The sequence below is a fragment of the Lytechinus variegatus genome, chromosome 4 (assembly GCF_018143015.1).
Source record: "Lytechinus variegatus isolate NC3 chromosome 4, Lvar_3.0, whole genome shotgun sequence".
Lineage (NCBI taxonomy): Eukaryota > Metazoa > Echinodermata > Echinoidea > Temnopleuroida > Toxopneustidae > Lytechinus > Lytechinus variegatus.
Window position 1 is genome coordinate 32,045,169 of NC_054743.1, and position 12,958 is coordinate 32,058,126.

General features: G+C 35.7%; 1 protein-coding gene across 1 annotated transcript; it reads right to left on the reverse strand.

Annotated features, from left to right (window-relative positions):
* Window positions 1–1,788: 1,788 nt before the first annotated feature.
* LOC121412947 (organic cation transporter protein-like) lies at window positions 1,789–11,151 on the reverse strand. The gene is made up of 11 exons (XM_041605709.1): window positions 11,012–11,151; window positions 10,096–10,211; window positions 9,464–9,567; window positions 8,532–8,686; window positions 7,587–7,755; window positions 6,701–6,839; window positions 6,167–6,258; window positions 5,128–5,336; window positions 4,107–4,215; window positions 3,149–3,358; window positions 1,789–1,924 (listed from the first exon to the last, which is right to left on the reverse strand). Exons 1-11 carry the CDS (start codon window positions 11,025–11,027, stop codon window positions 1,789–1,791), a joined length of 1,455 nt encoding a protein of 484 aa, XP_041461643.1. The 5' UTR covers window positions 11,028–11,151.
* Window positions 11,152–12,958: the final 1,807 nt, after the last annotated feature.

Genomic DNA, 12,958 nt, shown 5'->3' on the forward strand with positions numbered 1-12,958 from the left:
AAGTATTTCAAGACACGTCATTTTTGTGCTTAGGACTATCCCATGGTTTTATTATTAGGGGACAGCAGCTATTTTCACGCAATTTTAGAAGTCGCCTTGGACTTTTTACGACAAAAATAAAATCTGACCATCCTTTTTATTTGTCCCGATTATTTTATTTTAGCCTTCAAATCACAAAAGTCTAGATTTTGTTCATCAAATAATGACTATTTTTAGGTAATGGAAAACTTTTTAGACTCCGGCATTTTAAAAGCGATCTTTAAATAATGGGTAAAACAGGCAGCTTCATACCATTGTAACTAATCAAAAAGTATTATTTAACCCTTGAAACCGTAGTGTAGACACTATAATCATATCTCCCAGATGGATTATAAATAGATTATGTCAATTTTTAGGTATAGCTCAGCCATTTTAGACTCCTTAATTGGAAGCCATCTTGGATTTTTAGACATACAGGACCATTGATTGCCCTTGTAACTTACCCTAATGTATTACTTGACCATTTAAACCAAGGTTAAGACAACATAATTTTACATCCCCTGGCGGATGTTAAACAAACTATGTCAGCTCTTAGGTAACAATAGCCATTTTAGACTCCAATTTTGGAAGCCTTTTTTCGTTCCTGGACACGCTGGACCTCTGACTGTCCATGTAACTTGTCCTAATTTATTACTTGACCCTTTAAACCATGGGTTAAACACCGAAATCATATACCCCAGGCTGATATTAGACAAACTATGTTAGTTTTTTGGTAAGATCGGCCTATGTAGACTCCATTTTCTGAAGCCATTATGGATTTGTGGACATACTGGAACCACTAACTGTCCTTGTAACATGTCCCAATCTAATACTTGACCCTTTAAACCATGCGTTATACTAAAAAAATCATATTCTCCAGGCGATTATTAAAAAAACTATGCCGGTTTGTAATTAACGACAGACATTAATACTCCATTTTTGCAAACCATCTTTTATTTTTGGACATGGAGGACCATAGACTACCTTTGTTATTTGTCCCAACGTATTTCTTGACCCATTAATTGATGGGTTAGACACCAACATCATATCCCCAAGGCAGATATTAAGCAAACTATGTTGTGTTTTAGGGTTTTTAGATAACAACAGCTTTTTAGACTCCTATTTTTTAAAGCCATCTTGGATTTTTGGACATAGTGGACCGTTGACTGACCTTGTTACTTGTCCTGGTTTACTTCTAGACCCTTGAAAATCACCAATGAATAAAACCCAAATAAAAGACACTAAATAGGTAATAGATGAATTGTGAATTTTTAGGCCATGGCAGCTATTTTTACGCAATATTTGATTTTCAGGTACCCTGGGGTGCTTATGTTCACTATTTCCTTTCACCCTCATACACCATTGAATACTTGTATGCACCGAAAAAGGTGTCTAGGGTAGAAAAAGTGCCGGTTATTTTAATTTTCAGTTAATGGCGGCCATCTTAGACGCCATCTTAAAAATAACCACTTTCCCGGATCCAGATTTTGGTGGATTTTTAGTATGTTATTCCTGAGATCAAATAGTACGAAAAATCATTGAAAAAATTTTTTTTTACAAGTTTTGGGGGTCAGAATAGAGTAAAAATGGGTGTAGAATGGCGGCCATATTGTTTTTGCCAATTTGAGGATTTTAACATCAAAATCAAGGTTGGCAAACAGCAAATTTGGACTCAGCGGCCTTGAATTATGCTAAAACACTTCTTAATTCAGCATTAACACGATTTGCCTAAGGCAGTCTACTTTTCTCAAATCTGGACCTGACTAATGTCTAAATTGGTGTTGTCTGATTCAAAAGTTTTGTTCGAGTGTGCCTTTCCATGTCATTAAGTGATATTTCTGAGACGTCATTTTCTTTTTTCTCCCTGGCTAGCTCGTCAGTTGGTATTTTCTCATCATAAGCTTTCCTATAAAAACATGAAAAAATAGAGAATCACAAGAATGATTAATATTGAAATTGACCATTATGCTATAGCAGCAGGACTATGGTTTTCCAAACTGGTTTGGAAGATCGCTTCCAAGACCGCTTTGACCGTTCTCACTACGCGTTAAACTAGTTTCCACTAAACTAGTTTTAGGAACGTAGTGAGAACAGCCTCTTACTCAACACAAATTGAGATTTTATTCAATCATAATTATTGTTTAAAATATTTTCTTCATTTGTATGTTAAGGTCAACTTAAAATGCGATTTTAATCCTAAATAGACGGGGCTATTTCGATACCTATAAGAAGACTGAGGCTGATTCGCCCCCCCCCCCCTTGTAATCTCGGCTGCCGATCGCGACGAAAATTAGCACGCGCTTTACCTATGGCCTAATCTCTTTAATTATAATCAAATTCTGTGGAAAATCACATTGCTAATTAATTATGCTAATTTATTAGTGTAATAAAAGGTTGCTCTAATTAACAATATAATGCCCCTAGAATGCTAATTTATGGTACACAGTCTCTTCATAGGAATCTTATCAAATGTACTTTAAAAAAGAATCAACATCGCGTTCATTTTCTTGTGTATTTCATTGAGTTCAAAATTATGTATTTCTTTGTTTTTCGACTTTTTGTTTATTATTATTTTTTCAATGAAAATTGTCGGGGACTTTATTTTGACTATATATAATATGGAATTCATTGATTTTAATCAGTAAAAGGAAAAATAATGATACATCTATGAATCTCGGCTAAAAACACTATTTACATTGAATGTGTACCCAAATTCACGTTTTTGAGCAATGTTGGGTCTACAACTCTGCATGCACTTACGAAATGTTGCGTAATTTCGGAACCGCTTACTTGGGTGTCGCAATTTTGGTCTCGAGAGTTGCGCGAAACTTGAAAGTAAAAAGTCAGCGAGCGATGCGCGACCCGGTCAAAAAAAAATGCGCGGCGGAATACGGATTTATCGTAAAATATCACCTGAATAATGCAAATCTTTAAAATTCAATTGATGAAATTTTCAGCATTTTGCTCTGTGAATTTTACTCTAAAGATATAAATATCTTCCGCCCTGAGTGTCCCTTTAAGAACAAAAAATGGAGTCAGCAATCGGCAGTCTTCTCCCTCCCCCATCAAACGATCCTGGCGACACCCCTACCATGCCTACAGAAATTCTAGACAATAATTATATACTTACGTTCCGAAGATTTCCCCCTCTTCAATGGTTTCCGGTAGTTTCTTGCCCTGCGTCTCGGGGAAGAGAAGGGAAAGAAACCCAGCCAAGATGGTGGTTGTTCCAAAGATGATAAGAGGAGCGGGGTAATAGTAGTCCCCTAGGATGAGAATCAGAGGTGAAACAATGGCACCCACACGAGCCATCATCGAACAGGTGCCCACACCAACGCTCCTATGATAATGATAATGGAAATGGATATGATGATATCGCATAACGATATTCAGTGATTATAACCATTGGCGACGGAAGCGGGGAAATTGAGGTGGGGGAGGGGGAGGGGAGGGACGGCCCACCCTAAATTGTTGTTGAAACCCATTTTTTTTTCTTTTTTCAGGTGGACCCCCATAAATTGTTTGGCTTCCGCCCCTAATGATTATAACAGCTAAGTCACAGTGGTGTTTTATGTAGGCCTACAGACTAAAAGCTTATAGAAGTATTTTTGCCTAATATACATTGTACACTGTATTATATAGGCCTGTAACATGTATTCGAGTCGTCTTTTATTATTACTTTGTAATTTTTAATATATTACATCTTATTAATTCATTGTAAGCGCTTTGGGCATAATGGGAAAAGCGCAGTACAAATATTAAGCAATAATAATAATAATTCTTGTGAAAGTAGTTGATAGATTACAAGACTGGCCACATTCAAATTTCCATACTTTACATGCATCTTTCATACGATGAAATATAAAATATTAACTGGCAAAATTGTTGGCATATTGACTTAACTGAACAATGTGCACCTTTCCAAGAAACAATAAAAACTTCAATTTTTATCCTCCATCTTTGTGAGAGCTTACATGCGATATCGCTGAATTTTTCCCTCGTAATTGCCCATTTATTATTTCATGAGTTCAAGTCCTCTTAACAAATATTGTTGATAGACTTGGATTTAAATGGTTAAATCCACCTACCTGACTGGTGTAGGGAAGCATTCTGCTGAGTAAACATAGACGATGGCATAAGAAGCCGATATGGCTGATTTACCGATCAAGGCAACCACTGTATTCCAAACACCAGCAGCTGATGAAAAACAGAGAGAAACCAGATTAATACTATCGGTGGCGTACAGATGGCGTGGGGGCACTTGCCCCTCCCCCCAAAATAATACCAATGATAACAAAGGCATTATATTAGTCAAACCATTAATATATATAAAAAAGCAAGGGGCCCAAGATCGATCCTTGGTGAACTCCGCATTTTATGGATTGAAGGTTAGAAGAAATATTATTATGAGTTACACTGTTTTCTATCTAACAGATAACTCTCAAACCATGATAATGCACTTTCTCTAACTCCATAATTTTCAATTGTTTAGGTAAAATTTGGTGGTCGAGAGTATCAAAGACTTTGCTTAGGTCAATGAATACTCTTCCTATTAGTTCTTTATTTGCCATTGCATTTGCAATGTTATTGTAATATGTTATAAAGCCCGGTCCGTGGAATGTCCTTTCCTGAATCCATATTGGTTTGAGTTTAGAAAATGAAAAGTATCTACGAACGTATAAAATCTGCTGTAAAATATACATATTGTTTGAATTTTTATTTGAATGTGCTAGGAAGAATAGATATAGGCCTCTAATTGGTTATTTTATGTGGATTGTCTTTTTTGAAAACAGGATTTACCTTTCCATTTTTTAGTGACTCAGGACATTTGCCGATGCTGATCGATAGATTAAAAACATGACTAAAAGAAGATGTAATATAATGTATGATGTGTTTAAGAAGGATAGAGCTTATTCTATAATGCTCTTGAGATTTGTTTGATTTGAGATGTTTTGTTATTTCAATTATTTCCTGAACAATTGTGGGTTTAATGTCAGACCTTACGTGTTAAATGGGCTTACAATTGGACTAATTTCTATTTTGATAAAAACACCACGAATGATAACATTCTTCAAAACATAGGATGCATAAACGAAAAATTTTATTTACGTAGACCGATACTGATGAGGCAAGCCGAACCACCAATGATGAGGAAAGTAGCGATACTTGGCCGACGACCAAAGAAATTGATGGCGAATATGGCTACCACAAAACCGACGATCTCGACTGCACCGGACAGGAAGAAGTTCAAGTATACATTGAACCCTAGGTCACCACTGCTATAGGTCAATCCGTAATATACCATGTTATTCACCATCCTGTGGAAAGGATCAAAATGTTGAGTAATATCGATAAGACAGTCATCGAATTGCCCGATACTTGGACAAGGGAATGATCCCGGAATTGAGAGGGGATGCATGGAGAAAGTGGCAAATATGAAGTGGTGTATAATGCGTAGGGAAATGAAGACAGATACGCAAGCGGCTGATCGGGGAAAATGTGGCTGAAAAAAAATTCCGACCCCCTGCTATTGGCGAAGGCTGGATCCGCCCTTGACATCTAAGAGTTCTTCGTTTAATGGTCCAGCGATTTGAAAATGTAGGCATATTGTCCTCCCGGGAGAGATGTCTTTTATGTCTCCGGGCTGGCTCACCCTATGTAATAAATTTTTGGCATGACGCGGTATTTTTTTTACCAAGTCCTATTGTTATTTATTTATTTTTTAATTGTGTTTAATATAGTGATGCTAAGATGCCCACACATTCTGCATTACATTTGAGAATGTCAGTAAACTTGCACCAGATAACATCTATTAGAGCTAAAACAAAATTCATAGTAATACGACAAATCACACATCCGTGCTTCATAATATCACGAAAGTTGACATAATCATTACGTATCAAAATAATAATCAGTAACCTGCCTTCTTTCCGTAGAACCACAAAGTCTTTTTTTAATAATTCAGTTTTTATTAATAAATTAATTATACAAAAATCAAGAAAACAATTACATATTATCACAAACTTTATCTGATCATGACTAACAAGATACAAATTAATGTAACTTAATTTTCAGCTAGTATTTGTAAGATTTGTTATGTTATTTTTGTTGCCTTTTGTCTTTAAATCAATGAAAGACAATTACTCACCAATTGTAAATAAAGTTGATAGTTCTCCATCGAAGGACAGGTGTCCTGAAAAGATCGAGAATACCCGCTTTAGGGGCTAGTCTTGCAGCTTTCTAGAATGTTACACACAAATTATAATAAAAGACAGTGTAGGTGGGTTTTTTTTAGTCCCTCTTCTTTGTATTTCATTAAGAAAAAATAAAAGCACCTAATTTCTCGTAGCTCTAATTGCCCGCTTTGACTGACCTTTTACAACAAAAGATGGTTAATTTCCGTAAATATCCTAGGCCTATATTTTGAATATTTATCAGAAATTGCTTCTTTTAAATTTGACCATTTCTGGCTATTCTTGCATTTTTATGTGGCAAGTCATTACACGAGCTGGCAGGCTTCATTGATGTTTAATCATGCTTTAAGGTACCCATTATAGTTTATAAACTGATACATATATTATTATTGGGTTAACTACTAAGCCCCTCACACCCTCAAAAATAACTAAAACATGATTTATATACGCGATATACCAGTAACCATGGCAGCACGACTCACACCTACCTGTTCTTTTACTTCTTCCTCTGTAAAGAGAGGATCCGGTAGTTTTCGTTTGTTGACCTTGGCGACTTTGTGAATGATTTTCTCAGCTTTCTTTCTATTGCCATGAGAGAGAAGCCAACGTGCTGACTCTGGAATGAAACTTGTGAGAAATTATCAATAAAAAGGTCTATTCCAATAAAGAATAATGGTAAGTAGAATCGAACTTTTCAAAATTATCTTAAATGGTGTGATGGAGCCAATTCGTGTTTGACATAAAATGTACGTCGTTCTATAGAAGCAAGAAAAGGGTTAATCGTTATAAAATCGATAATCTCCACTCCAAAAAAGAAAAAAGTTTAAAAAGAATAAATATTGATATTAAGCAAAACAGGAGAAATCACTTCGACAGAAGCCTGTTTTATTCTTCATTTTTTAATGAACTGAAACAAAAGGGGAAACACGCACATTCTTTTTGTAGAAATTTGAGTCAGAAGGCGCCAGGGGGGGGTACCCTATATACCCTCTAAGTCCCATCCCCTTTCCAATGGGTCTGTGCCTGAGTTCATGTGATCTTGACAAGCCATGAACACGTGGGATTCTCCATAATATGTTAATAGCGATTTAATACTTTTACTTATTGGAGACTGAAAATCCGGAAACTATTGGCCCCCGTATTAACTTATAGGCCCTACAGCATTCTATAAAAAATCAAGTGAACATTTCTGTCTTCGAAGGACATGAAGAAAGTGAATAAATTTCACTAGATTTTAATTAACTTTCAATCGTTGTTGAGTAAATTTTACCATTTTTCATGCACACATTCACTCCAAATTCACAGTACAAAAATTAACTCCAAATTGAGTGATCGTTGACGGCACTACCAAGGGCCGGGGTAAGTGAAACTTACGGCATGAGCAAAAAGAAAAGGAAAAGAGGAGCAGAAATGATAATTTGCAGCGTCCTCCAGTAGCGGACGAAGTAGGCAATGATGGCAAGAAACATGTAGGAGGAGGCAAAGAAAACCTGGACGGTTATTCCGGTCACTGTCCGCCATTTTGGTCCGACGAACTCCAGACCTGTATTATCATCAATAAAAGAAATTTGAAAGAAAGTAGGCTTAATTAAAACAAAAAGAAATCAAAACGTATCCATGTTTTCGACTGTTACATGCACTGCAAAAATTTTTCATCTATTTAGCTTTTTCAAAGAGATCCCGTATGTTTCGTATTAATCATCCACACGGAACCAAGAAGTTCACTCAACCCAAAGCACACTGTAAAAACTCCGGTGTTGATTTAACACCAGCTCGGAATCTATATCTGTCCACATCAGAGAAGTATTGAAAAAACACCAGTTTGGAATTAAACCGATGTTGTTTTGATACTAATTGGTGTTGTATTAACACATATCTGGTGTTAGACCTAGACCAAAACCAAACTGGTGTGGACATATAAAGATTCCGGGCTGGTGTTAAAACAACACCGGATTTTTTTCAGTGTGCTCTGGGTTGAGTGAACTTCTTGGTTCCATGTGGATGATTAATACGGAACATACGGGATCTCTTTGAAAAAGCTAAATAGATGAAAAATGTTCATAAAAAGACAACTTCAAGGAAAACCATTGAGAAATAAAATGACAGAGGGTGATAGGAAGAGAACAATGTGTTTCATAAGAGAGACTGAGGTACAAATTGACAGTCAATTAAGAAGTTCGAGCGATGTGTATTTGGATGTATGGATGGGGGTGAATAAATCCGACAAGCAGATATTTTCACTCAACCTGATATCTGATCCGAAGTGATCGAGGTGTTACAATAAATGCCAGGTTTTTAATGATCAAAATACAATATTACCAATGACGAAGGCAACTTGTAGCACAGCCTTGTTGCCAGCCGCTTGGAAGAAACGAAGGACGATGTACACCCAATAGTTAGGCGAGAAAGCAACCAGTACTCCAAATCCAGCCTGGACACCGAGGCAAATAAACAGGGTGGGATAGCGCCCAATTCTGATGTGGTCAGAAAAAAAGAGAAAAATAATGATTGAGAGAAATAATTTTATAAAATACCGAGGGAAAAATACAAAAAAGTGGCCATATTCCACATGATCAATATATTGTGATGTGATAAGAAAGAGAAAAGAAACAAACAAATCTCCTCTTTTTTGAAGATATAGTAAGCTTTTCGGGAGTTCACTTAAAAAAAAGATCATTCTTGTCGACAAAAAATGGCCGACCAAGGATGTAAAATGAACCTACATTTGCATTTCTATAATTCGACAAGCGGAAGAACATATATACAAACAACAACAAAAAAAAAGAATCAAAAGGACCCCCTTCCAACAAAAACGGTCCCAAAATACCATATTTAAGGTCAATTATTTTTCGGGGTGGTCATTACGGTTGTACGACTCTGTGTATGTCCTAATTTTAAAATGCATTTAGCTTGAAACATATATATATTATTTAAACAGTATTACCCATGGATGCCATGTATTAACCCCCCCCATCCCCATGCAGCTGCCTTCCAACTAGTTTTGAAAATTTTTTTTTTTTAGATCAATGGCTGGTCTTACGATTTCTTAGAACCGTGAAATCCTATTGAAAACTCTTGGAACAAGGGGGCACTCCCAAAGAAGTTTGTCTAACAAAAAATGTTTTGATTTATGTTTGAACCAATAAAGAACATCAACTTTTAAGAGTTGAATGATCGCGGATCAAACGAATAGATACATAATAAAAAATGTTCATATCTAAATTTATAACGAAAACCTTGTTTGAACCTACTTGTCAGCAAGGACCCCAAATACAAAAGATCCAACTAGATTACCAACATAAAATACCGACTGGGCATAGTCCGGTAGGTTTTTCTTGTCGCATAATAGATCCCACTGTAAAGTTAGATATGAAAATTAGATGAGAATGTCTTCAAGCAAACAATGTAAAAATCTTGTGACAAGGATACTTGATTTTGGTTGCCTCTGTATCAAATATATAAACATTACAATATTGTTTTTTTCTCGAGAAAAATCGTTTGATTCCAATTATAAATGGAATTGATATAATAAAACGTTTGCAATTCAATCCCTGTAGTTAATGTTTGCTTTGAAGCACCTTATTGAACAAGTTGCAATAAAAGAACAGAATAAAGTACATACCAAATATACGACCAATTTTTTTTCTTTCGATCTTATTGATCAATTTAAATCACGATATATAACAAACATAGAGAGCCCTTGACTTTTATTAGCCATATTATTGGTCAAAGTAGGGCAGATGAACGTGATATAACAATAAAAACTACCAAAATAATGACCAATATATTCATTCATGATGGAAAAATTGGTTAAAAATATCGACCTGTCCTGAGTTAATCGACAATTAGGCTTACATATAAATAGATAGGAGTGAAAACCTACATCTTGTATAATGGATGACTTCAGCTGACTTTTATCGTGTTCCCACCCATCTTGACACGGGATGGTTTCGGCTGTACCATTCATCGATGAGTCGTATGATGGGTCGAATTCCATGCCTAAGTGTCAAATGGAGAATAATATACACACTTTGGAAAAAATTAAAAGAAAATATAGGCTAGTATATGCTGAAAATGCACAATATTTTCATGTTTGCTTATGCGGAACATTTACTTTTTCATTCATAAACTGACTCCATTTGATATCAATTAGTTATCCTTTCATTAAATGATTGTCATTTGTTTTCTCTGTAAAGCCACTCATGGTCCAAATTTCACATGAGCACGTATGGACAGCACGATGACAGATTCGTTGCAGGAATTTATTTGTTTACTTATTCATTCATTCATTCATTATTATTACTCAATAATATTAGAATAAAGAGTATTTTGGCATGTTGTTCTACAAAGACGATTCCAAAAAAAAGAAAAAAATAGTGAAATTAGATCAGGGCCCCGTCTTACAAAGAGTTGTGATTGATCCGATCAATCACAACTATGGACGGCCAGCATCATCAACATCTCTCATTCATGTTTGTTCAAGATATTTTCTACCTATGATGTATATTCATGCATCCATTGTTGTCTTGAAAATTCACCGTGCTTAATAATAATGATAATAATAATAATAATAGGCATTTATATAGCGCCATCTATATAGAAATTCCAAAAGGCGTTGTTATTATTATTATTACACCGGCTTTAGCTCTCTTTGTCTACAAATTATGACACTGATGGATTTCCATAGAGTTATGATTGATTAATCAATCGTAACTCTTTGTAAGACGGAGCCCACAAATTGTATATCGCACGTACTTTATTGTGCAAATATACGAATATTTCTAGACTACTGTGTTTACCTGTGATATTATACATATAGCACTGATCGTAAACAAGATCCCCGTCTTCGTAACTGGTTGGGATACTACCATTCTTCTTTGCCTCTTCACAATCCTCGACAGATAGATTCCATTCAGTACAGTTCTCATCCTCCCAATACTCAGCCTGATTAAAAAAAGGTATGCAAATTATCATCTTTATCAGAATGTCATAATTGATGGAGGTAGAGTCACATCATTCTTAACGCGGTAAAAATGCAGTGATCTGTTACTTTTCGTTGTTTACTTCGTTATTAATAACATCATCGTCTTCACAACCAGCACCTAAACTACCACCACTGCCATCATCAGCAATTCGGTCATCATTATCATCATCCTCTTTATCCCCGTCATCATCATCATCATTATCATCTTTATCAGCATCATCATAATCATCTTTATCACCAGTATCATTATAACTATTATCATTATAATCATTATCATTATAATAGGGCGTATAATGTTTTCCCTGTAAGTTACTCCATTAACACAGGGTTTAACCAGAAATACACTTTCTATTTTGGTGAATAGTAAATGGTGGTGATTTTTTTTACCTTTCGAATCACCATCGTCACCACTACCATCAACATCATTATCATCAGCATTTTATCAATATTATCATCACCATCGTCACTGTTATCATCACCATTACCAAAATCACCTTCATTATCATCATAATTACCTTCATCACCATCATCAACATAATTATCATCACCCCCATTATCATTGTTATCATCATCTTCATTACCATCTTCATCATCAACATCATCACCACCTTCATTATCATCATCATCATCTTCTTCTTCATCTCCGTCATCATCATTATAATAGAGTGTATAATGTTTTCCTTGTAGGTTACTTCATTATCACAGGGGTTAACGAGAAATGCACTTTCTATTTTGGTGAATAGTAAATGATGGTGATTTTTTTTAACCGATTGCTAAGAAAGCATGAATGCTTACTGATTGTTAAGAAAGCATGAATGCTTGTAAGCAAACAACCAGAGGACCGATGACTTAAGTTCCTCTCCGAGTGACCTGGTAATGAGGATTAATACCTTACCAAATGGCACTAGTGCACCAAGTGGGAATCGAACACGGGTCACCGGAATCCGAAACCCCCGCTCTACCGACTTAGCTTTTGCGCCTCCATATATTCTTGTTGGAAATGACAGATACGAATTCGAATTCAAATTCAATATTTCGAACATCATATAGAAATTCATTACCTTCAATTCAATTTATCGAAAAGACAAAATGAGTGAGCATGCATACAAAGATTCATTTTCTAAATACATATTTGAAGTCTCCGAAGACGTAATTCAAACGGTAAACATCAATGGGTTAGATACATAAAAAGTAGCAATTGCTTTTGCTTGTTTCCGTGTGCATAACAATGAGCTAGCAAATGATTTTGTAAGCACAAGAAATTGATAGCTGCCTGCTAGAATTATGCTTGACGATTAAAGCTATATTTTGCTAAAATCGTATGCATGCATAAAGCGAACCTTAGTCGTAAGTTCTGTCAGAGCAGCTTGAGCGTTTGCTTGATCAAGGCGTTTGCGTTTCGTAATCATGTATATGCACCAGAGAGAAAACCCCAGTGTAAATGTGTTCATCCTAGTAAGATCAAACCTAATGCCAACTATATAAATTCATTAATTATAATCAAGTTAAGGGAATAGTTTGACACCACGTCTCGGGAAAAGATGTTACATGACAGAAGCGATTTTGTGCACTGCAACACCATTTTTCTTCTGTGAGTCGTGTTCGCACTGGCGTGATGTCACTAAGGGTTTCAGCAGAATCAAATGGTTATGCACAAAGAAATTGCTAAGGCATGATCTTTTGCTTGGCTATCAGTTGCTATTCTTCATGCATCTGACCCAATGCTTGCGCTCATAATTATGCAAAGAAAGACATTCAATTC